Below are 23,653 nucleotides of genomic sequence, written 5' to 3' on the forward strand. Positions count from 1 at the left end.
AAAAAAAAAGTTACTGAACTGTGGTTCAATCTTGAATCACATAATACACCAAGAAGAAAGCTAGTAGTAAGAATGCACTTAATTTTACAAACTATTTTTCAAATAAACAATAGGGCTGTAACATTCAAAATAAGTACTGTCACACTTTTAATTCGAAGTTGAAAGTCACAAGAAACTCATCCTGCTTTTCATTCCTCTAACAAAACCAGTTCTCTGATATTCCCCCATACTAAAAACTGACATATTAGTTTTCCCCTTTTTCTATTACTTTGCTTAAAAAAACCATGCTCACCTCTGACCATATGTCAAATCACCAGAGCATTGCTGCACAAAAATATTTTAGAGCACCCCAAAAATGCCTTACTTTGCTGCAGAGCTTCCCCAGGCTCCATGCTTGTCTGTCAGGATGTTGATAATTTTCTGTATTAGCTGTGTTGCAGTCACCTGGTCTCGGTACTTGGCTGCCGTGATCAAATGATGACACATTTTTTCTTCTTCCCGTTTGTCTGCAGAGTACTGGGCACACAGTGACTGGCAAGAAAATAAACACTTTATTAATCTGCATTTTAATTACACCATCCAAAGGAACTTTGAAGCACTTCATAATTAATTATTTATACAAAACCTCGCAAGAGAAGAATTAACCCCATTTTCCAGGTTTGAGAATTGAGGCCCTGTGCAGCTGCCCACAGGAAATCCATCCAGAGAGCCAAGCAGTGGATATTGGTTTGCCATGAATTCTTTAACCACATCACACACAAACTCAAAATTTAGCAATAGCCAACACATTAATGGTCATGAATGGTCAGACTGCATAATAAAACATATAAAATAAAAGTTGTTATGCCTATAACAAAGTAAACAGCTTTATAAAAACAATGGTAAATTTCAGAACAATTAATGTCAGCTAGCTGACCACTCCACTCCCACGACTCTTGATTTGATTTGGGGAACCAACTGCTTGCTGTTGCTTATATAAATATATACCCATGAAAGTTAAGGAGAAAAATCCACATTTTTTCAGATAGAAAACAAAATGCATCTGAGGACTAAATAGATCTTTACAAGGTGTCTTCTTGAAGTTGAGCACACTTGCAGGTCAGCATTGGAAAGTCAGTAACTTTCCCAGGAGTATTACACCTGTTGTACAAACATCTGCTTGCCAACCTGCTCAGAAAAAAATTCTAGCAAAGAAGAACTGTAAGTCATGCCTGCAAACTGAACTCCAAACTACGAGAGATTCTTTGTTACAACATTGTCTTATAGTTTGGGATTTTGTTGACCTTCTGAAAATTTGCCTGTTAATAAAGAACTCAAAAAAGGGGCATCAAATTTTTATCAACCTGTCACCAAAACCCCATTTTGCTGTACATGAAAACCCACAAGAAATTCAAGTATTGGTAGAAACAATAAAGGCTTTTGCCCACTTCAGCTCTCTCTGTCTGTAAGTTCAGTTTTCATCTGGCAATTCCACAGATCACATATGCCAGACAAAGCATCTTGGCCTTTGTCAATGATTGGATTATTCTATGATCTAGTTAGTGGAATGGACATGAATGTCTGCCTAACAACAAAAAAAATTGCTTTTTCTTTGTGAAGCACAGCTGATGCAGACACTAGCATTATTATTTCTTAGAGGTTAGCTATCAGTACAATGTCATGTGCTTTTCATGTTTAAAACAGTAGCAACGCTTTATCTATACATACGTCCAAGCCCTAGAAACTTGCTGCAAATAAAAAAATCAGCAGGTTATGAATGCTATTTATATATGTGTATATACAAATATATATGTCATAAAAAATGACAGAAAGAATGTGAAAAAAAACTACAAAATAAAATTTGGCCTTGTGTAGATTTTCACAGACATTAGACAACAAAAACATACTAACAAATGAATAAATTTAAAATAAACATTCTAGCAATTTTAATATATTTAGGTATTTCCTTAGAATTTCCCCACACTTTACAGCAATGCTCACCTGATGAGCAGACATCCAGGAGGACTGAAGAATAAGCAGCTGACTTTCCAAGTCAATGAGACATAAAAATTATCTTTGTATTCCTACATAAAGCACTCTGCCACCCCTCTTCACAAAAATGTAAGATGATTACATCATACCCAACACTGGATATGATTTTTCCAGCTCTTTCTGAACACAGCTGTCTTTTCCAATACATTGAACTATTTTGCACTCATGATGATTCCGATTTTGCTTTAGCACTTCGTAAATGTTTCACAAGCTGTTATTTTTAAGTTACCTGAAAGGGCAGAATTCTAAAAACAAGTGAATAAGGTAAGCTAAGTAGTAAAATGTTTTAAAGTGCTCTTTAATGGATCCTCCTTTACAATTTGAAAAGCAACTTTTCATATCTGACATAAAATCCATAGATATAAATCACATTAGAGGGTTATTCTTTCCCCATTATCAATCTCTGTCTCTTTATGGAACATTAAAGTCACATTTGACCTTAAAACATGATAAAATGGAAATCAAACTAGAATATTTTGTAAAAGATATAGTGAACTTGTACCTCTTTTAAAAGTCTCTTTATGATGTGATTTTGAACACATTCTTCATTAAATACCAACAAGGATTTTCAAAATGTAAGTGTGACAAACTAAGAAAAAAAAATTGTATTTTATTGTCCTGACAACTTCCACCAAAATACAACCAGGCTGTTATAAACTGGAAATAGAACTCCACTTTTTAGGAAATTCACCACTTAATATGAATAGAAATTTGCAATTATACACCAAAACTAAGATGCTCCCACAGGCAGCAATCACATAAAATTGTAACATCACTTTAGGAAGAACTCTTAGCCATTGCAAATTCTCTACAATATATATTTTGCAAACAAAAACAGAAAGAAGCCACAGTTTTTCCAGATATCTGTCACATGTATATATAGTAAGTAACTCTAAGAAAGTTCTGCAAGAATAACTTTCTCTTTGATCATACAGGCGTTTCACGAGTTGTTCAGTGGTTCAGTTTCTAATCCAAATAAATGCCAAATATACAGCAAAATAGAAGTTATTTCTCCACCTCCTTCTCCCAAATACTTAGAATACAAGAGTGAAAGAAAACTGGTTCCACTAAAAGAATCGCAAAAATACCCATTCTAAAGTAGTCAATCGCCACTAGACTATTCTGAAACCACTCAAAAGTCCCTATTTCTCTTCATTTTCCATTTTCCAGATGCCAGGTTCACCTGATGCACCGCTTCCAAAGATGCAACACCAGGATATAGAGTGGTACACAGTCAGTACTTCACACTAAATCCCAATCATTGCATTTATGCAAAATAGAAATCCAGTTTGATTTCTGTTTGTGCACAATCTCAAAAAAGCTTTTCATGGCTTTATTTCTTTTTTAGTATTTCATCTCTGGCACCTGCAATGTGCACCCTTGTCATGCCAGAATACCATTTTACAAATAAAATATACAGTTAAACAGAGTTGTCAAACCTTCCTTCCATTGCTGCCTTGGCCTACATGATTTTTGGTATCTATTTGGGCAAGCAGCAATGAAACCATAATCACAAAAGTAGTCCAGTCATACTTAGGATGAAACAAAGTGTTGAATGTAGAAAAATAAATGCATTTTTGTATATACACCTCACAGGTTACCTCCAAAAAGTCTTAAATTCAGTGATTGCTGAAAGTTTTACAAAGGGGAAGTGTGTTAAGCATGGAATTGAGGCAAGACCCTTGTTTTCCAGCCCTTCATCCAGGACAGAACAAAATCCTTTGCTTTGCCATTATCGCAGAACAGGGTTTTTCCTCTCTCCCATTGTCTGCCCTGACAAGACTGCAGGCAATTTGAACACACAGGTTATCTAAAGATTCATTTTAAGGAACTGGAATTCTGAAGGGCCACAAGGTCATCCAAAAGGCAACTTATAGATATGAAAATACAGTATGTTCTGTATGCAGGAAATATTCCAGAAATACTGACAGGGTGATTTAGTCTATCCCGCCTGTCTGTATCTCAGTGAAGAGCAGGATTAACCTAGTTTTTAGAACTATTTTATCTTTGATCTTTACAAACATGTCAAGTAAAAGATTTTTTCTGCACAGTACCATCTGCATTGTAATTTTGGGGATGCACCTCTGCAGCCCCAAAATTACAATGCAATGCTTTCTACAGGAGATTCAAAAGTCTAATAATGTATGGTTTTTAAAAGAAATGTTGCACCTTTGTACTTTTATTCTTCAACTCTGAGATCACTGAACACTTTTAGATATGCCAGTTCCTTTGTCTAATTTAGCTAAAAGCTACTGTCTTTGTGAACAGCCTGTCTCAGAGGGTGCCACTTAGGAGGAAAAGAGTGAGTCACCCAGAAGATAACACAGAGTCATGCCACTAATGCCAATTCCCTGCAAACAAGGACATTTTATAAATGAAGGAGCTCCTCAGTCCTCTGCTTTCACAGATCCTTGCACTTGACCTCTGATCTGAGGTTTAAAGTCTGGACTAAAAATGCTACCCAGGGAAATCTTACAAAGACTCCTGAATAAGACTTAGAAAAATGAAAGCTTAAAACCTCAACAGCGAACAAAAGTCAACCAATGACAACATCTGACAGCCACTGTCAATTCTGAAGTGATGCCTCTGTCATCCAACGACTCCAAGTATTGATTTCTCTCAGCATGAAAAAAGCTTAAGCCAATGAAATAGATATAGCATCATCCCCCCGATAATAGCCATCAAGGTTAACACCAGCGGAACACTTATTAAAGTATCTCTTCTATTTCTTCTTGTTTTAATGGACTGAACACAATGCAATGGCTTCTCATCTCTTAAATCCATGGTTTTCCAAACCTCATTTATCCACTTTTCCAGCCTTCTATCTGATTTCAACATTAAAAAGAATCTGCATCTAAATCAACTGTTTGTAATATAAATGGGGCAGGGGGAGAATGAAAAAAAATGTAGGTTTATAGCCAGACATTCCTGAGGGAAAAAAAAAATGGGCATTTAAACTAACAAGAGGAGGAAAAAAGCATGCAGTTGACTTAGATCACACCCAACACAGACTGGGAAAACTATGGTAATGACCAGAAAAAAAAAATCAAACGCAATCAATTTGGGCTTGTGATTAGAGAGAAATGCAAGGATCTCAAGAGACATCTGGCTTTAATCAGTGCTGAGTCAACAGCTTTATTTTTTACCTTCAAGTCTCACAGAATTAAGACTTAGTAAACCCAAATACACATTAGCAACAGCCCTTTTATGCAGATTGTGTATTTCAAGTGAACCCAATTTAGTACAGTAGGTAAATGAGACAAACTAATGTGAGTTCAACTGGAAAAAAAAGCAGCTGTCAGACTAAAGAAATAATGAAGAGCAGAGACAAAAAAAAATCAGATTTCCTCTGCAGTGCCCACTAGCGCCACAGACCCTTTTTTAGACTTTTTCTTTGATGCTTATCTAATTGATATTATTTGTGCAACAATAGCACTCTCAGATCAGAATCAAAGACAAAGCTTTGCACAAACAATAATATCTATTCCTTTTTGCTAGAAACTGGTATTTGCTATGCTATTCCAATATTCTAACTCTCTAAGCATTACTGCTAACCACTGGCATAAACAATATGCAAGGAGGAATGTTATTTTCAAATCCAAGGACCTGTTTTTACTGTAGTTATGTACAAACATTTTGCATTCAAATCACACACTAGGATAGGAAGTTTCTCCCCCTCCTCTTTTACAAATCCAGTTAGTCAGTAGTCCCTTCATGCTGCTCTAGTTTAAAATAGTCCAAGAGCCTAAAAGCAACATATTTAGGCAATAAATTTAACATTTTTTGGGTTCACATCTTTTAAGTACAAGGCATTTTTCAAGCTAGAAAGAATTCAAGTACCATTCCCTATCCTCTAGAAACAGTAAAGATTAGCATTCCTGCACAGGTGGCTCTGTGCTCTCAGGTTTGATTATAAGCAAAGGAGCCAGGGATGATTTCTTCAGCCATTCCCCAAGCAAACTATATCACCCTTGTCACATTCAATGGCTTCAACACCACCACAGAGATTAGTGCTATATTCACTGAAGAACTAGTCCAGTGCAACAGGCATATCAAATCCACAAACAACTTCTGAAACTGACACACTCCCTTATTTTATAAGGAACATCCACTCTGTCCAAAAAATGGCATATACTTACATAATCTAAGGATTCACTACACATTCTTAGTGAGGGCCAAATTAAGGTCACACTGGTTATTTCACAGGTACTGGATACTTGCTATATTTTCATATTGTTCTTTCTATGCAACTTAATTTTTAAAAAGGGGGTAAAATGCCTTTTAATCAGCTGAAAACGTAAGTACTGGAGTGGGCCAAATACAAAGCTCTGGAATGTCCTCATTCCTTCCCTTACTGTGACCACCACCACTGCAACTGCCTCATTCTACTGAGGCACAGTAAGGATTGCCTTGAAGGTGGGAACAAAGCAGTTCAACAGTTTTGGTGCCAGCAGCCAAATGACTACTTTCCCCAGAATTCAGATTTCCAGACACCCCGCTGCCAGCACAGTTCTTTTACAACTAACAGCACCAAGGCTTGGCACAGGAGTGACACCTGAACAGATTGAAAGTCACTTGCAGTTCAGATGGCACAGTTAAACCTGAAATGAAGGCTCTAAGAGGAGGTAACACACACCAGAGAGGATGTTTGAACAACACAACTTACTAGTTAAGAAGCCCTTAAAGGTACCACATAAAAAGCAATTTTTCACAAGTTTTGTATCCAATTAATCCTGAATAATTTTTCATCCTAGTGGCAAAAGATACATTTCTGTAAGTGAGGAAACAATAACACCTTAAAACATAGAAGAAATGGACATTCTCAATAAGTGGAGAAATGTAACGAGAATGATTCAGACAAGCAGATAAACCAAAGGATAATTTGAAACCCTATTACAAAATACCTTTTACCACTAGTTCCTCTCATAAGTGGTACGGAGCAATTTGTAATCAAGTTCCAAATAATGTCACTATAAATGTGGCTTCAGTCTCTGGCTATCAAAAAAAGTGAAAGGCATTTGCACGACTTAAAACGCTTTAACTTCTATAGCTATCAAAGAGACAGCTATAAATACTTAGGTATATCAGCATTTAACACCTGACTTATGTTAATTGTCTCAACACTTACGTTGGAGGAATGTGTATTTCTGTACAAGATTCATTAAGAAGTCACATTCATTCTGTATGTAGAATTCTAAGCAAAAATTATCAACATGCCTCTGTTGATTTTCTTATTTATTGATTGATATTCCTGCTACATAACACTTACTAAATTTCCCTATAAATTTGCAAAACACACGCAAAGAAAATTCATTTCCAGCCAAAAACCTCTTCATAAACAGTTTCCAAGCTTATGTAAAGTTTCAGCTTTGCAAAAGGCAGAAAGATTAGCCCCTTGAGATATCCCTGTAGCTTGGGGTCTGTGTTTCTGGTTCTATTTTATACATAGCTCCCCTCAAACACTTTTCAGCTTTCCCTGTTTAGTGTCTTAGATTCAGAACACAACTCTGATTTTAATCCAGGAAGTTGAGAATGTATCAAAATCTATCAATTAGTGAACAAAGAACAGAGAGATCACATTCATTTGAGATAACAAGCATTGAGGCATAATAATCTCCTTTCTTGCCATGATGGGTTGCATGCCAGTGACAAGCACATCTTTAATAAACATCAGTTCTTTGGCTACCACATCATTTTCTGACCTGACTGGGTTCCTAAAGATGTCCCTTATGACACTTAGTGGGGGAAAAAAAAAAAAATATAAAAACATGTAATTGTCCTTACAAACACAAATTCATTGCCCAAAAGGTAACTTGTCTGTCCTTCACCAGTTTCTACCATGGTTGCTCCAAGAGGTAATTTAGTGGTCTTGATGTCAGACAGTTGAGGACCTTTGCAGACTCTCACAGTGGAGAATGATCACCCTGCCTGGCACGTATCCTTGAGCACCACTGCTAAATAGGACAAACACAGATTTGCTGTCAAAGTGTTTCCTTCCCACACATGGAAAAAAGCCCTTTAGTTACTACTCTTAAGCCATCTTCACCTGCAGAAACATTTTAATTCATTACTAAAGAAAAGTATTATGGGTGGGTTTTGGTTTGTTGGGGTCTTTTTGGTCAGAAAAATGTCAAATTACTAGACAGAATCTGTGAAAAAAGGAGGATTACATGGAATTTTATTCTCAAGTCTATTCAAGAATATCATGTTCAATGCTGCCAATTTTCAAGTTTCTAACTTACACTCCAAAATTGCTCTTTACCTCTTCGTAAAATAACATTCTTGAGAGGCTTATTCTTTCCAGGACCAAGTATTTTAAAAACAAGATATTTTGATCAAGATGATGAAACGGCAAAGGCAAAAACCAAACCAAACAAACAAAAACCCACCAAAAAAAAAAAAAAAAACCAAACAAACAAACAAACAAAAAAAAAAAACCAACGCCAACAGAAGCATAGAGAAGTATTTTAAAATATGGTCTATATGGTCTTTTATACCAGTCATTCTTTAAAATCATTCCTAGTCACATACTCTGGAAACATGTTAAGAGTCATAATCCCAGTTTTGGCTTAACCTCTGCCTTACTTTAAAGCCTCCTATCAGAGTTCCTATGGCATCAAACTATAAACAGGAAATTGTTTTAATTTTCTTTTCCCCTCTCCTTTTTTCCAATATGCAATGTTTTGTGTTGCATTCCACCTAGAGCATGAAACCTTTTCCGTTATGATTGATCCTCATGCATTAGGGTAACATGATTTTTAATTTTAGAGACACATGAGATGTATATGAAGCACTTTAATTAACATTTTTTTTATTCAGAAAAATTTCTACCACCCTTGAAAGGTTGATATTTGGTTCTAAAAATTGTTGTGAGCAGGATAATTTAATTTATTTTATAACTGGGTGATTTTACTATCCATAAAAAGACAGCATTTTAAATATTCCCATTACTGAAAGCATAAGAAGACAACAGCCTCTGGGTTTTTTTGCAGCAGTCTTCAGTGAAAAACACTCATTCCTACAACTCTAGATCCTTATACTGAGAAAATGGAAAACAGACTGAGAATATTGCTCTAAAATTTATTTTTTTTCTTGCTCTCTTGGTGTAAATGAAAAGACTGCAACAATGCAAGAGACAATATTACAACTACCACAGATGCTCCCTTCAGAGAAATGAAGAACTATGTAGCATCAAGCCGTTTCTACTGGCATAATCCTTTATGTCGTCAATTTTAAATAAAAAAATATATAATACTCCCTAAACAATTTTTTTACCTTTACATAAGAACAGGTAAGAGCGACTTCCTAAATTTTATCTATATTTCTCATTTCAACACTACTTTTCAGAACTTGTGATATATATCAATTTCAAGGTTATGATGTTCTTGTTGAGTTTTGATTTTGGCTCTGTTTAAGTTCAGCATACAAGGTTTTTCTTTCTGTCTGTTTTGGGTCTGTTTTTTTAAAATGGTATGAGGGTGATTTCATAGTAGCCTTCAATACAGTTATCAGCATTTTCTACCAACCGCTGAACACATCGATGTTGGTGTAAGACCACAAAACAGATTACACATTCCAACTGCACAAATTCTGCTTAACTAGGCTTTGCTAATTGACTTTAATTCAGTGTAAAATAATAGGTTCAATAGTTGGAGCTTGTTATGTTTAGAGAACAACAGCCATGCAGGATAAAAAAAGCAACACAAAATTTGTGGATTTTTTTGAACACAAATCTGAGTTTTGGTGTGAATTACACTTCACTCATTAAAATTATAGGTTTTGAAATAAAGTACAGTGACTGATCAGAACCAGCAGCTTCCACCAAGCATGCACAAAACCAGAAGAAACTACTGAAATTACATAAAACATTATATAAAACACATGTAAGCGACAGTTATTGGACACACCAAAGAGCCACGTAACAACATCTCTCACATACTTTAACAGCTTCAGTTACACTCCAGTAAATAAACTACTTCTAATATTCCAAATTTCTGAACAGTCTCAAACAACTGTGATTCAAAAATAACCCAGGAAACATTCCTCCCTCCTCTCATGCCGACCATACGAAATTGCCTTGCAAAACAGCATTGAGCCAGTGCCAAGATGAGTAATGCTGGCTACAGGGCTCTCAACAACTGCTTAGAAATGAGATATTTGGGGTTTCTAATGGGCAGCACAGGAAAAAATAATCAACAATATTTTAGAAGTCAGAATATCTGATTTCTTTTTTTTTTTTTTTTCTTGTTCCCTTGGGACCAAAGGCCAGCATAGAGCCAGCACAGGTGAGGATGGCCCAGTCCTGCTGGGGGCAATGGAGAGAGGACAGGGCCAACCCTGGCCTCTGGTCCCAAGTTATGACAACATTTGTTTCACAAGTTCCACACATTCACTATAATACAGCAACCCACCCAGTAACTGAGAATTTTGCTTGCTTTATCTGTCAAGTATTGGCATCAACCACAAAAGATGGAATCTCAAACTGCTCTAAGGACAACAGACAATTCAGGATAGATTTCTAAAACCTAAGTCTCAAGTTTCTGCAAGGAAAAGCAGGGAAAAGGCTTGAAGGAGCACAAACATCTCAAAAACCATTAGGTCATATTCTTGGCATTACTACTTAGAATTAGTTGCTCTAAATTTTTTACAAAAAAATCCCAAACAAACAAACAAAAAAAAAAAACCCACAAAAAAAAAAAAAAAACCAACCAGTATCCAGTATTTTGCACTAGGATACAAAAGAGAAAAAAAATGGATTGATGACCAAAGCACTTGCACGGCTCATCATAGTCACTATCATCACCTTCCAAGCCCTACATCCAAGAGCTATCAGAATCTTTTCTTTTAAGATGGCCAGAAATCTTTGAAGATACATTTTCTAAGTAGTGGATTAATAACGGGGATTTAGAAATGTGACCAGGAAACAGGTGGGAAGGGGGAGTGGTGGGAAAAGTAACAGGAAAATCTCGTGTGAAAGAATAGTGAGGACAGTTTGGTTTTCTGATTGGTAAATCTTTCTAAGGATTGACTCTGCCACTTCCAGTTGGACTCCAGATTAACAGTGAAATCCAGAGGTTTCTAAGTCACTTGGAAGCTTCCCTGACAAAATAATCACCAGAAGAACAACTTAACTGCCTGACACATCTTCCTTTTCATGGCCTGAGACCATCTCAAAGGAATTGGCTCAGCTTTTTCCCATTTAGGTCAAAGAGAAAAATCAGTGGATAGACTCATTCTGTAAACACTTCGATAAAAGAATAACATGAAGCAGGAAGGAAAATAGTTTTTAGCTCTGTTATAGTGATTCCCACTTTAAATACAGGGAAGTTAAGATACAAACCTGGACTGCAAAGCAGTGAGGTAGAAGAGGCAATGTGAAAGGACCTTTCAATTCCAGTTAAGAATTCTGATTAGTGCAGTCTTGTTCCCTTTCCTGGAAAGCTGCATAGATCTACTCAGAAATAAATGGCTACCTTTGGAAAAAATTAGGAGTATCACCCCTGGATGTATGTGGCTTGACGGTTCTCTATGATTTTCACCTCCCTGGATCCCACAGATCCCCATCTACTACAAACTACAGATAATTTTATCAATTTAGTGGTAAAATCTTTATTTAAGCAATTACTATCTCTTTTCAACCAGCACTCATGAAGGTGTTTATTTCTGCACATCACAATATTTTGCATTCATAATGGAGAATTTTCAGTGAAAGGCTGAAGCTTTCAATGGAACAAGAAAGTAAATTATTACACTAAATACAATATTTTGTACCATTTTCTCCTCATTAATATACTAAAAGATGAAAAATACTCTATGGAAGAAATACAAGTAACGGTCAAAACCTTGACTCTAAATGCTTTCAGGCACTACTGACAAACACCTTCAAACATTTTCTAAGCATCTCAGTATGTTGTCCCAAAGCTGATTTTCATAAGTCACCTTCATGAACATCAAAAAATAAACCTGCAGGTATCAACTTTGTCATGCCTCAATCAGGAGACCGCATTAACTACAAAATGAGACAATTCCTACTATGATTTTAGTCCAAACAAGAACATTATGAGGGTAGCCACAGCTGAATTAACCAAGAAGCCATAGGTCAAGACAGGTAGCTACTCAAAATATGTACCAGAATTTCAATTCATTACTCTACAGGGTCAGGTATGCTACGTCTTTTAGGCACATCCAAACCTGGTTTGGGGTTGCAAATCAATCTAACGTGAAGACACTTGTTCTTCCTTTCCTATATAGAAATATCAGTGTGCACATGCTTGGGTAAATAATGCAGATAAAAAGCACACTTTGCGACCCTACTAAGGTCCAGACTTTAAAAAACAAGCTCTTTTTACATTCAGCTCCAGGCAGCAGTCTAGTGGGTCAGTAAATGAGTGAGTCCTGCAGGTACACAAACTTGTACATGCTTTGTTCTTGTACATACAGCTGCAGAGTGGGCTGCCTTCATAAAGTCACTTCTAAATTTGCATTTCAACCACCAGACACTATAAAACATATTTTATAAGTAACACAAATAACAACATCCTAATACCTGTATGCACCAGTCTATCCCAGTACCTTCAGAACTGAAAAGCTTTTACATGAAATCCAGCTATTGTCAAGTGGATGGGCTTTAACCCAACAGCCTGAACTCAGGTCAGTCATAAATAGTGTTTGTAACTTCAGTGCTTTTGCCAGGAAAAATAAAATGAGAGAAAAAACCACGCAGAGACAGCACTAGAGTACAGGGAATTATTTTACAATTTTGTGACTTCTTTCTTCAGTTGCTGTTATAAACAGCCTTTTGACCTAAAAACAATACTTTTGAAAAAAAAATGTATTTAGAATATTCAAGACTACTGCCAAAAGACTGTCAAATACATTTGGACTACAAATGATAATATGTTGAATCAAAAGCTAACACCCATTTAGCAATCAGATGCATATTTCATCCTTAATGAAGGCCTGAAAAGAAGAGTTCACTTTATTCTGGATGCAGGTATCAAAGCAGATCTTACAAAGCAACACAGACGCATCATCTAAGGATCTTTTTCACATTAAGAATCCTATTAGAAGGAAAACACTAAAAGGTAATTGAATTTCCCTCAGTTATCTTCATCTCTGTCAGCTCCTGCTACAATAACTTACTCTCCAGAGCAGAGATAACTCAATTCTGTCCAGCAAGCATATGTTATGAATCTCCAAAGCAAACTTGTCTAAATCATTCTGGTCTTCTATCAAGGTTAGCTGTAGATATGAACTCTGACAGAAAGCAAACAAATTTATTTCTATCTTTTCAATAATTTGCTTCCCTGTGCCTTAATGGAAGAATCTTGAAGATATAAACGTTTCCACTAATTCTGGAACTATAAAGACTAGTTGAAAACATTTCATATGAAAGTTAGTGCTAGTAAAAACTCTTCAATTCCCTGGTCTGTTTTAACAGAAAAACAAAGCAGTTTTAGAAATGTGAAATCAGGAAATAACAACAGAAGAATACTCTAATTTCTTCTTTTTCATCAAAGCTCTTAAAACATCAGTATGCACATAAACAAACTACTTTGATTTAAAAAGTCACATTTTAGGAAGGCATCATCACTTATCTAGACCAAAAGCAAAATTAAAGAACAAGCAGCCAAAGAAAGGGTATATGACAAGAATCAGTAGAGCTAATTCCAGAAGGAGAAGAGAGAAAATATGAGATAAGAGCCTGGTCAAACAATATTAAACTGTATAATTCCTGTCAGTTTGTTTCAGACTCTCCAACATATACACAAAAACAGTCTGCACAATGAGTAAAAAATGAATTGTGAGAGTTCCTTGCTAACACTCAGCTACTTAGAACCATTTAGTCACAAAGGAGATGTGAGGAACTGGAGGGGAAGCTTGGAAGACCAAGTCATTGTAATAATAACACAGCACAGGAGCTTCACCTTAGATAATAAAACACAGAAAATAATCTATTTTTAGATATAAAAATATGTCCAGTGCATTCATCTTTATCTTTGCTCCTTTTTGCCATATTTTGGCAGCTATTAGAATTAATCCTTCACTAAATTTGTTTGAGTCAGCCTCCCAACTGTAAGCATTGAGTGTAGTCATCAGCCATTATCAGCAACAGCTTTATTCTATTAATTACAACAGTGTAATGAACAGAAGGTGCTCTAGGAAATACTGGTTGTGATCGATGTCTCCTCATCCAACCTGACTCACCACCAAGGAAAAGGCATTTTACAACCCAAGAATCACTTCAAATTGCATTTTCCCTTTCAATAAGCTCTTCCTTGAGAATGCAGACTTTGACATAGGGTAGTAGGCTTGACAGTGAATCCCAAAGATAAGAAAAGAAAAGAAATAATCCTAAATGAAAATAAAAATAAGGTCAAATTTACAAATGAGTATTTAAGTCCAACCTACCAGTTGAAATACTGAGAAAAAAGATCTTCAGGTATATAGACCTTGAAGATCTTCTGTGACCTTGTCAGCTCCAATATCAGAATTATTTTAATGTAATGTCTTTCTCATTTAGATCAAACTGAGTTACAATAAAACACATAGGAGAGATGTGTACTGTCACCAGTGCTTTTCCTTCAAAGCTGAACAATTCCTAACACCGTTCTTAAAATGCTACAGAAGCAATTCAAGTTATCACTGGCCAGAAATTTTAGAATAAAATACCCAATCAAGCACAAACAGGACATTTGCTTAGTTAATGCTAGAAAATTGCATTCTATTTACATTGTATTACTTCAGTCTGGATTATTCAAGAATCATTACCTGGCATCAGCAACCATAAATGTCAGTACATTAATAATAAATACGGTAAACAATATAGATTTATTTTTAATTAATAGGTGAGAAAAACAACATTTCTGATGGGAACATCTCATTTGGAGCAAGAAATTTCTAACCTGGTTAGCTTAAATTTCATATTATAAATATAAGAAGATGCAGAAAAGCATGGAAAATGTTTTAATAGACAACACAAAATCAGTATAAAAAGATACAATATTAGGGATTAAAAGGAAACATTCTATCCAAAAGACGGCTTTTTTAAAAACAAACAAACAAAAAGCTGGAATGGTTAAACTGTAGAAAGAAAATGGCATTCTTCAGTAATTCTCCCCAAAGAAAGCAAACAGAAAAACATATTAACTATTTCATGATAGCTTTAAAAACAGAATGAAGCAGGTCAAAAGAGATGGATTGCATAAAGCCATAAAAAGCAGTGTTAAATTATTTTTCAAAAAATTCAAGAGGAGGAAGCCCATTAAGGTGTCTCTGTAGAGCTAATGGAAGATCAAGGGGTAAAAAGCACTCCTGGAACATATGACCACCCCAGAACAGAGATGTTATAAAAGAAAACTAGGATGAGAATAACTGCTGGGACCAGGCGGTGTCCACTCAGGTGATCCAGAATAACTCAGGGATGAGCACAGCTATCAGCTGCATTGTTCTTGTTCAAACTGCCTCAGAGCCACAGGAAATATGCCAAATGGACTCTGGAGGTCTGCAGGGAGCAACATGGCTAAGTCTGAAATTTCTAAAGGGCAAACTTGGAGCAGTGTTTAAAGCAAAAAACAAGCAAAGGATAAACATACTGGCAAGAACTATCATTGCCTTTGTAAAGGGAGACAGGCTTCATTAGATTTCTTTCAACAAGCCACTTGAGACATAGACAAGAAAGATCCAGCTCATCAAGTCTGAATGCCAAAAAGATATTTAAAGAAATGCAGGATGAGGTAGAGCAGATAGGAACATCTTATAAGGAGTTCAGATGTATTCCCAGAGCAAAAGAAAAGTTCAAAGACCTATGGAGAGTAGATTATTTAAGCTTTTGGGTAATTTCTAGTGAATATAATAATCTGTAACAGTACTTACGAGAGGGGATAAGCCATTTTAAAAAGGAAGCTTATCATTCACAGGAAGAGAAAAATAAGTAGATGTGTTAAATATGTAAAAGAAGAGAGAAAGGGCAGAACAAGTTGAAATCTCAAACATTGTAAAACACTGTGCACAACCTTCCATGATATTTATTTTTCAAATTACACTTAGTCTCCTTCATTCCACATGAGATAATCCCAAAAGTTGCCACCTCGGGAATAATAGAAATTTAGTCTCCTAGTTTGTGACTTGCAGACTTTTGCAGCAAAACAAAATTGGTTAATCCTCTCATGGGAAAAAAAATATTCTCCTATGCTCAGCACTTTGTGAAGCGTTTATAATACCTCAAAAATATGTTTGAAAAAAAAAGACACTTTTTTTCTTCCTACTACCAACGGACAGATGGTGCTGTAACACCTAAACATCCCAATGCAAAGGGCAGCATTAATTTAAAACTTAAATTTGAGAATGTCAAGCCCGTTCATAACAATATGTGTAAAGCCTTATTTTTCCATGAGGGAACATCTAACTTCCTTCGTGTTGCCCCATTACATTTTTTCAGTCTTAATGATAACAAGTTTTGGGTGCATTCCTACAGCTTTCATGATCCTTCATCTCCATGTGTTCTGTGGAGAACCATCACTGCTGACTCACTCTAAAAGAGAGAATTCCCACTGAAATCACTACAAAATCTTTTGTCTTAATAAATAAGGACATTATTATTAAGTGTGCTGAAAAATATTGAATATAAAAGCATGTTCCAAGTGCCACAGAAGGATTTTTTGATGCACAGGTTCTATAACAAAGCAGCTTTTGTTAAAACCACTGGTAAACTGTAGAGAATATGGACCCAGTCAAGGATTAAAACTTTCTTTCCCACAGGAATTTCTTATTACATATAGAAGCAACAATCACATACAGAAACTACAAAACCCTCAAATACCTTTCCATAATTCTTTCAAGGGCTCTCAAACATTCCCTTTGACTTATGGGTATTCTGCCAGAATTGACTTGCAGTAATTTTTAGTCACCTCCTCTGATACAAATAACATATTCCAATATTTAATGCTTACTGCACCAAAGGGGAAAATATCTGGAATACTGCCAAGGAAACAAAAAGCAAACAGCTCCATTCAAGTCAATATTGGAATGCTTGCCTTGCCTTGCATCTCACCTCTGTCAAGGCAAAACCAGTTATAAGATCCGTTTCCCAGCAGGAGCCATGAAGTAAAACATTCTGTTTATTACCACAGCCTGTAAATTGACACTGAATAAGAATTAAAACTGTGAGGAAGTCCAAGTCTTCTGCATGAAAAAACATAACTGAACACAAAAGGGCAACAAATTTTACAGCAGCTGGAAACGCTAGATTTAATTATGGAAGAGAAATCATGCAGAGAAGTTAGCTGCCTAGCATGATTTATAACAAATGCAAAGGGAAAGTCATGTGAAATTCTCAGTTAATCAACAGAAACAGCCAATAACAAGAATGCCAACACTTTCTATTTCTATAGATGACAAGAATTCGAAAAAAAAAAAAGACTAAAATTCAGTGGGATGACACCACACAATTTTTCAAAAATGACACTTTGAGGAGGCAGGTTATTCTGCCAATTAGAGTAACAGTAACATTTTACTGAAAAGTACCATGGGGTTTGTTTTCCTCAGAATAAAGAATCCTTGTCCAGCCATTATAGAAAGTTTTCTGAAAATTATTGTGTGGCACTCTCCACTGTTCTTCTACACATACCATAACGTACAACATTATTAATAGCTTTATATTGCACATTTTCCCCATATTTCCTAAGTTTTCATGTGACTCTTCCATGGGGAAAAAAAAAAAAAAAAAAAGAAAACCTCAAAATACCAAAAACAAGACAAAACAAACACAAACATTGAGACTTGGTACCCCAGATTTTTGCCTAAATCCAGTAGTGCCATCCAAGAGCAAACTAAAGCTTCACTGGAAAGATGAAACACTGAACAGTTCGTGCCTAAAAACCTTGCAGGTTTACTTATTTAGAATTCTATAAATATGTACATTCACCCAGAAGTACACCAAGAGATTTATATAAGACAGGAGGTATAGCCAAGGCAATGGGCACTCCTGTCATAAATTATAAAATAAAGTCAATTAGAGTAGAAAATTCCCTCCCCCTCACACCAAATCAAATTATTCCCATAGGCCTGACTCCACAGCAGTCTGCACAGATAATCTAAGCCACAGTGAGAATCACCATATTTTTCAAGGTCATCTCTAGAAAACAATCTGGATGGCAGCATGAAACTGCCATTAAGGGGTTCCTCTTCAGGATTTAAGGGGTTCCTCTTCAAGATTTTCAACTCTGCCAAATACTGAGGGTGAGATTTTGAAAAATACCTAAGATGCATACAACTTATAAATCCCAGGGACAATGAAGAAAATTTAAGGTATATGTAGAAATGTAAGGCATATGTTAGAAATGTTCACATTCACACATTCACTGCAAAAAATGTGTGTTTCGTTGCTACCTCATTACAGAAATGAGTAGAATATTCCATCACCAGGCTTCTTTGAGGCTCAATTACTGTAAAATGACTTTGCCTCAGGTTTCCTGGTTACCTCCCTGTATTGTCTAGATGCACACATAGAACTACTCCTTATACAGTAACGAGTGAAAAGACACTCTAAGTTTCTGAAAGAACGAAAATTGCCATGAGAAGGTTCAAGTAGAATAGAAAATGGTCTTTTTTTTCTATTCCTTTCAGTTTAAATCTATCTCCCTGCAGCACTCAAGGTTTACTGCATATCCAAAGTTACAGCACAAACCAGAACAACAAGCCCAAAAACAAAAAAGAAAACAAACCCCAAAACTATCCTTGCTTTGGAGACTCTTCCCATGCTTTTGGTCATGCCACTGTATGGAAAGGGTTCCTCTCCATGTTCTTACCAATGCATGGCCCCACCACAAAGAGACAGAGAAAAGCCCAACCACAGCTTACACAGCAAAGTTCACACATGCTGCATTTGCTGTTGCTTCTCTGTCCCTCTTGGATGGGAAAAAATTGATAGGTGGACGTTTCTCAAACCACTTCTGGAAGGAAAACATCTCTCCCGTACTTGTAATGAATTAAGAACCAAACAGGAGTGGCATCCCATGCAACTTTTAAACTATCACCTACCAAATCATTTCTTGCATCACATTTCTAAGATGCAGTTTTCAGCACAGCAGTGCCTTTCCTGTATTACCTATTTTCCTAGGCTTTTCCTTCCTCTTACAATGACCATCCTTACCCCATTTATAACTGAATATATATAATTATACGTAACTAGAGAGCTTCACTATGAAGCTTGCCTGAATTTCCCATTGCTTTCTCCTGCCTCCTGTTCCAAATACCAGACTTCAGTTTTAAAAAGTAAAAGACAGTTTGCCTTTTACTTTTAAACTGTCCTTGCAACATAGGGCAAACCTCTTCAAAATCTGACTCAGATATTGCAAGGTTCACCTTCATCATGACTTTTAGAAATGGAGAATTACAGTCAGGTAGCAGTAAACATTATTAAGTTCTTTAAAAAGAAAACTGGGGGTTGGATTTTTGCTGACCCAGTGTTAACATGCATTATTTCATACACAATATGAAACACCAGACTTGCAAGTCTGAATTTAAAAAAAATAAATTAAAAAATGCGCCAAAAAAAAAAAAAACCACAAAAAAAAACCCCCGAGTAGGAGTTCCTTCACTATTTCTTATCTGAGGGCCTTTATCCCTCCTCAACCGTCTCATCTCCTTTCTCCATAGCACACAGAGGGAGTGTTTTCTTCTGATCTGAATGAAACATGCCCATCCTAACTGGTTGCAGGGGTTTTTTCCCTTAAAAAAAACCCCTGCAACTAGTAATTATCAGATGCACAAAACACTTTTAAATTTTATCAAACCCACATTTTCATATACGTAATTTTCCTGAGCTAAATCTTATATGATCACTCCTCTGCTCACTTTCTTCACCTATCACATCTTAAGACATGGATGGAACATGAGAACTTCTGATTGTTAACACGGTACCTACCGACTCAGATGACTATGACTAATGGTTCCTCTTTCCACAAAGGAACACAACACTGACTGAAGTCTGCCACAGACACCAGGTTCTTTACACATTTGGTAGAATCCAACAGTTGTATATCCTTAGTTTCTATACCTGTGGAAGTCATGCTGGATCAAAGTCTTTCCAACACCCAAACAAAACTAAACTGGATAAACAGACTGCTGATATTTGAGTACACCATTTTCCACCTAAGTTCCACCTGGTGAGTAAAACCTCTTTAACCAACACCACAGAGGCAAGACAGATTCAAACCAGCATCAACCTAAAACATCAGCCAACTCTCATCCTAGAGACTTATCACTGCAGAACGAGACCTATATTAAAAATGTAAATTGATGCTCTGTTTAAATTTCTTCCAGACACCATAAAAGGTATCTTGAGGCTGAACTAGGGCTAAGAGTGCAGCTGTCACTGAACAAATGTATTCACAGAGAGCCTGTATTTATACAACAGAATCCTTCATTTCTCTCACATTTCCTACAAACACACCTCCCTCTTTGCAAATAGTTTGCATCTGAAGGGAAAAAGTGGGCTGCTCATCTAATCAATAACACCATGTCGTGCATGGAGCTTCTGCATAAATCCAAAGCAAAAGATGTCAAGCATGTCCCAGTCCAATGATTATCAAGCAACGGAGCAAAAGGATGCACTTTTCATCTCCACAGGACTGTTGCCAAACCCTTGATGTAATAAATGAAACATGCCTGCTATTTCACCATTGCAGAACAGTACTGTAGATACCTTCCAACATCTCTGTTTGCAGGAGGGGGTAACTAGCTCTAGATGAAGTGCAGATATGTTATTAGACAATGCACAGCTTGAATCCCAGGGCCAACACAGATGACATTTAGAACATAAGCACTGTCTAAGACAAATATGCTTTCATCTTTGGAAAGTATTTTTTCAACTAAAGATTTAAGAGGAAAACAGTTTAGAAATGCGTTAAGCACAAATGTGCCTTCAAAATCTTAATGTTTCATTTTAAAAACAAAACCACAAGTAATATAACATGTCAGAAGAAAGATAAAGTACTCTTTAAGTAGAATATTGGTGAATTGAGAGAGATTTAGCTTCATTTTCATTTGCCCAGTAATTAAAGCACAGGGAAAGCTGATATGTAATGTAACCAATACCCTAAATTTGAGGTATGACCAAAGTGACTCAGAAAACAGGCTTGCATTTTTTAAGTAATATTTCACTTTAGATTTCCTTAAGTGGGGTGAAAATATGAAAACATAACTAAACCACACTGAGGCATGTAAAACATAGGGAGAATGGGCTTAGAGAGGGATTAGCTAAATAGCAGATGATACAAAACGATAAAAGAAAGTAATTTCTCATTTTGCACTTCACAGCCTGTTACCACTTACCTTTAGCAAAGTGGTTTTTCTCAGACCTGTATCTTGACTGTGATGCTAACCAGCTTTAACACATACAGTGATATTTGCTAAATGGAAAAGAGCAGCATTGGTATGATAAAATTCTTTCTCCTACAATCTATGGCATGCATATTTCAACAAGTTCTGAGCTGCTCTGCTCAGCCTGTTTTTCCATCAAAGCAGCAAACTTATCAAATCACCCTATGACTGCAAAGCACCTTTCAGAGTGGAATCTCCTGAAGTCTGCAAAGCCCATATCACAGCCTGGAATCCTTAAACACAGCTTTTGTGTTTTGCTTTTTTTAAAGAAGATTTCCTTTCTTACCTCAAATTCAGCATGGCGATTAATATCCTCTGCCCTCTGTCTGCTCAGGATAAATTCTGCTTCATTAGCCACTCGTACCAGATGCTCCTTCATGGTTTGACTCAGCAGCCTGAGGACAGAGAAGATTTAGGAACTGCTTTAAGAGAATGAAGTCCAGAAATAAAAATCTGGAAATACAGTATATACATACAAATATGTTGGGCTCTTATGACTGACTTTATTGTGCTAAGAAAACAGTATAAATAAGGTTGGAGGGTAATTCTCTGGCAACTAATAAAATAGTATTTCTACAGTAAACCAAAGTAAATATTAAACAAAATGTAAACACTCCAGACAGTCATTTGTTTCACCTGAAATAGAGACATATAAAAAAAAAAATCTTTCACATCCACCACCCTATATAGTAAGCAGTTTTTGCATATAAACATCCACAGTTAAGGTTCTAACATAACTGATGTAAAATCTAAATTTAAAAAAATGCAATGCAATACAGTTTTTCCTCCAAATGCAAGATTTAAATTTTACAGTAAGTATACATTTAAGTAATATTTTCAGGATTATAAAACATTCTCAGTCTCACAAATGAAATGCTAAGATATACATTGTTACAGGTTATGTACAGAATAAAGCTGTAATTCAAACCGAGATTTCTGAGGCCTTCATAAACCCTGAGTTTATGAATGGCAGCAGAGCTGACAGATTGAATTACAACCCAATTATTCTCTGAGTTCACATATTGTTACTAAAAACATTTCCTTTTTAATTAGTTACATTGGGATTCATAAAGTTGAAACTGGCTATACACAAGTCACACCATTTTAGAAGGTGCATATTTCCACAGGATCACTCTGTGGATTTATCACCGGATAAATCCATGACATGCTCTACTGATTAATTCTTTAAAATATCTGTTATTAAATCTTTTTTTGTTTGTAAGGTTTCTAGTTGTAGAAAAAAGAGTAGTAGAATGTAAAATCATTTGCTTTCCTTGCACATGTAAACTAAAGTACATTTCAACAAGTTCAGAGTGTATTGAAAGGCCTTCTTTACAACCACAGGATTTATTATGCAGGATGTCTTCTAATGCATCCAGTATTAATTTTCACCCCAATAACTTATTTATCTGAAACAAGGATCCACCTGTCTCTTACTGTATGTTTGAAAGAGTGCTTTGCTGTCTCTTTTCCTATGCTTTCAGAATTCCATACTTGCAGAAGACTTGCAGGTCACATGCCCGCAAGGCAGAACAACACCTGAGTCTCTTTGTTCACTGCCCCTCTCATTCCAGAAAACTGCACCACAGCAGCCACATGAGGCCAGGAGCTCAGAAACCAGCAAAGTTGGTGGATTAGTCTCTCCCCATGGATGAAGTCTTGAAATAAGAAATATGCATAATTCACTGTTTGAGATGTGACTTTACCTTCTGTTTGGGGAGGCTTGTACAAAAGCCACTAGTTTGAAACCACATAACAATTCCTTTTTGTTTTTCCTATTTTTACTCCCTGTTAGAATAGATGTAGCTGTTGAGCAACAAACACACAATTCTGCCAATTTATCTGTATGCATTAGTGACAAACCAGCAACAAGGAACTGTATAAGCAATGGCATAGTCTGGGCAGATTCCAAGCATTTGACTCTCTCCATGATCTCCAGTAGCACACATAAGAATTTAAATAAATTCTTTTTTATTGAACTAAGGACTGTTCAAAAAATTAAGGGGATCCCAAATGCTCACGTACTATGATATCATGTATTACAAGTTGCATGTAACACAGTTGGAGAGTATTCCATTATTTTCCCTGAGTTTGTCAATACCAGTATCTTCTGCTAGTTTGATCAGACTTTCAAAAGTACCAGCTGTCCTCTAAAAGGTCTACTTTTAGTCCAACACTAATTATACACTCTGAGTCCCACTTTTCTTTCATCTGTTTATGAAATCACCTTATATAATAA

General features: G+C 36.1%; 1 protein-coding gene across 5 annotated transcripts in view; it reads right to left on the bottom strand.

Moving 5' to 3' along the window:
* LRBA (LPS responsive beige-like anchor protein) overlaps window positions 1–23,653 on the bottom strand; it is a 368,276-nt gene that overhangs the window by 217,636 nt on the left and 126,987 nt on the right. For all 5 annotated transcript variants that reach the window (XM_072928718.1, XM_072928719.1, XM_030270329.4 and 2 more), the window contains 2 exons: window positions 21,701–21,809; window positions 365–531 (listed from right to left, as the gene is read on the bottom strand). In XM_072928718.1, the coding sequence (XP_072784819.1) occupies window positions 365–531; window positions 21,701–21,809 (276 nt within the window). The remainder of the gene's footprint in view (window positions 1–364; window positions 532–21,700; window positions 21,810–23,653) is intronic.

Source organism: Taeniopygia guttata, chromosome 4 (genome assembly GCF_048771995.1).
Source record: "Taeniopygia guttata chromosome 4, bTaeGut7.mat, whole genome shotgun sequence".
In the NCBI taxonomy this organism is placed as follows: domain Eukaryota; kingdom Metazoa; phylum Chordata; class Aves; order Passeriformes; family Estrildidae; genus Taeniopygia; species Taeniopygia guttata.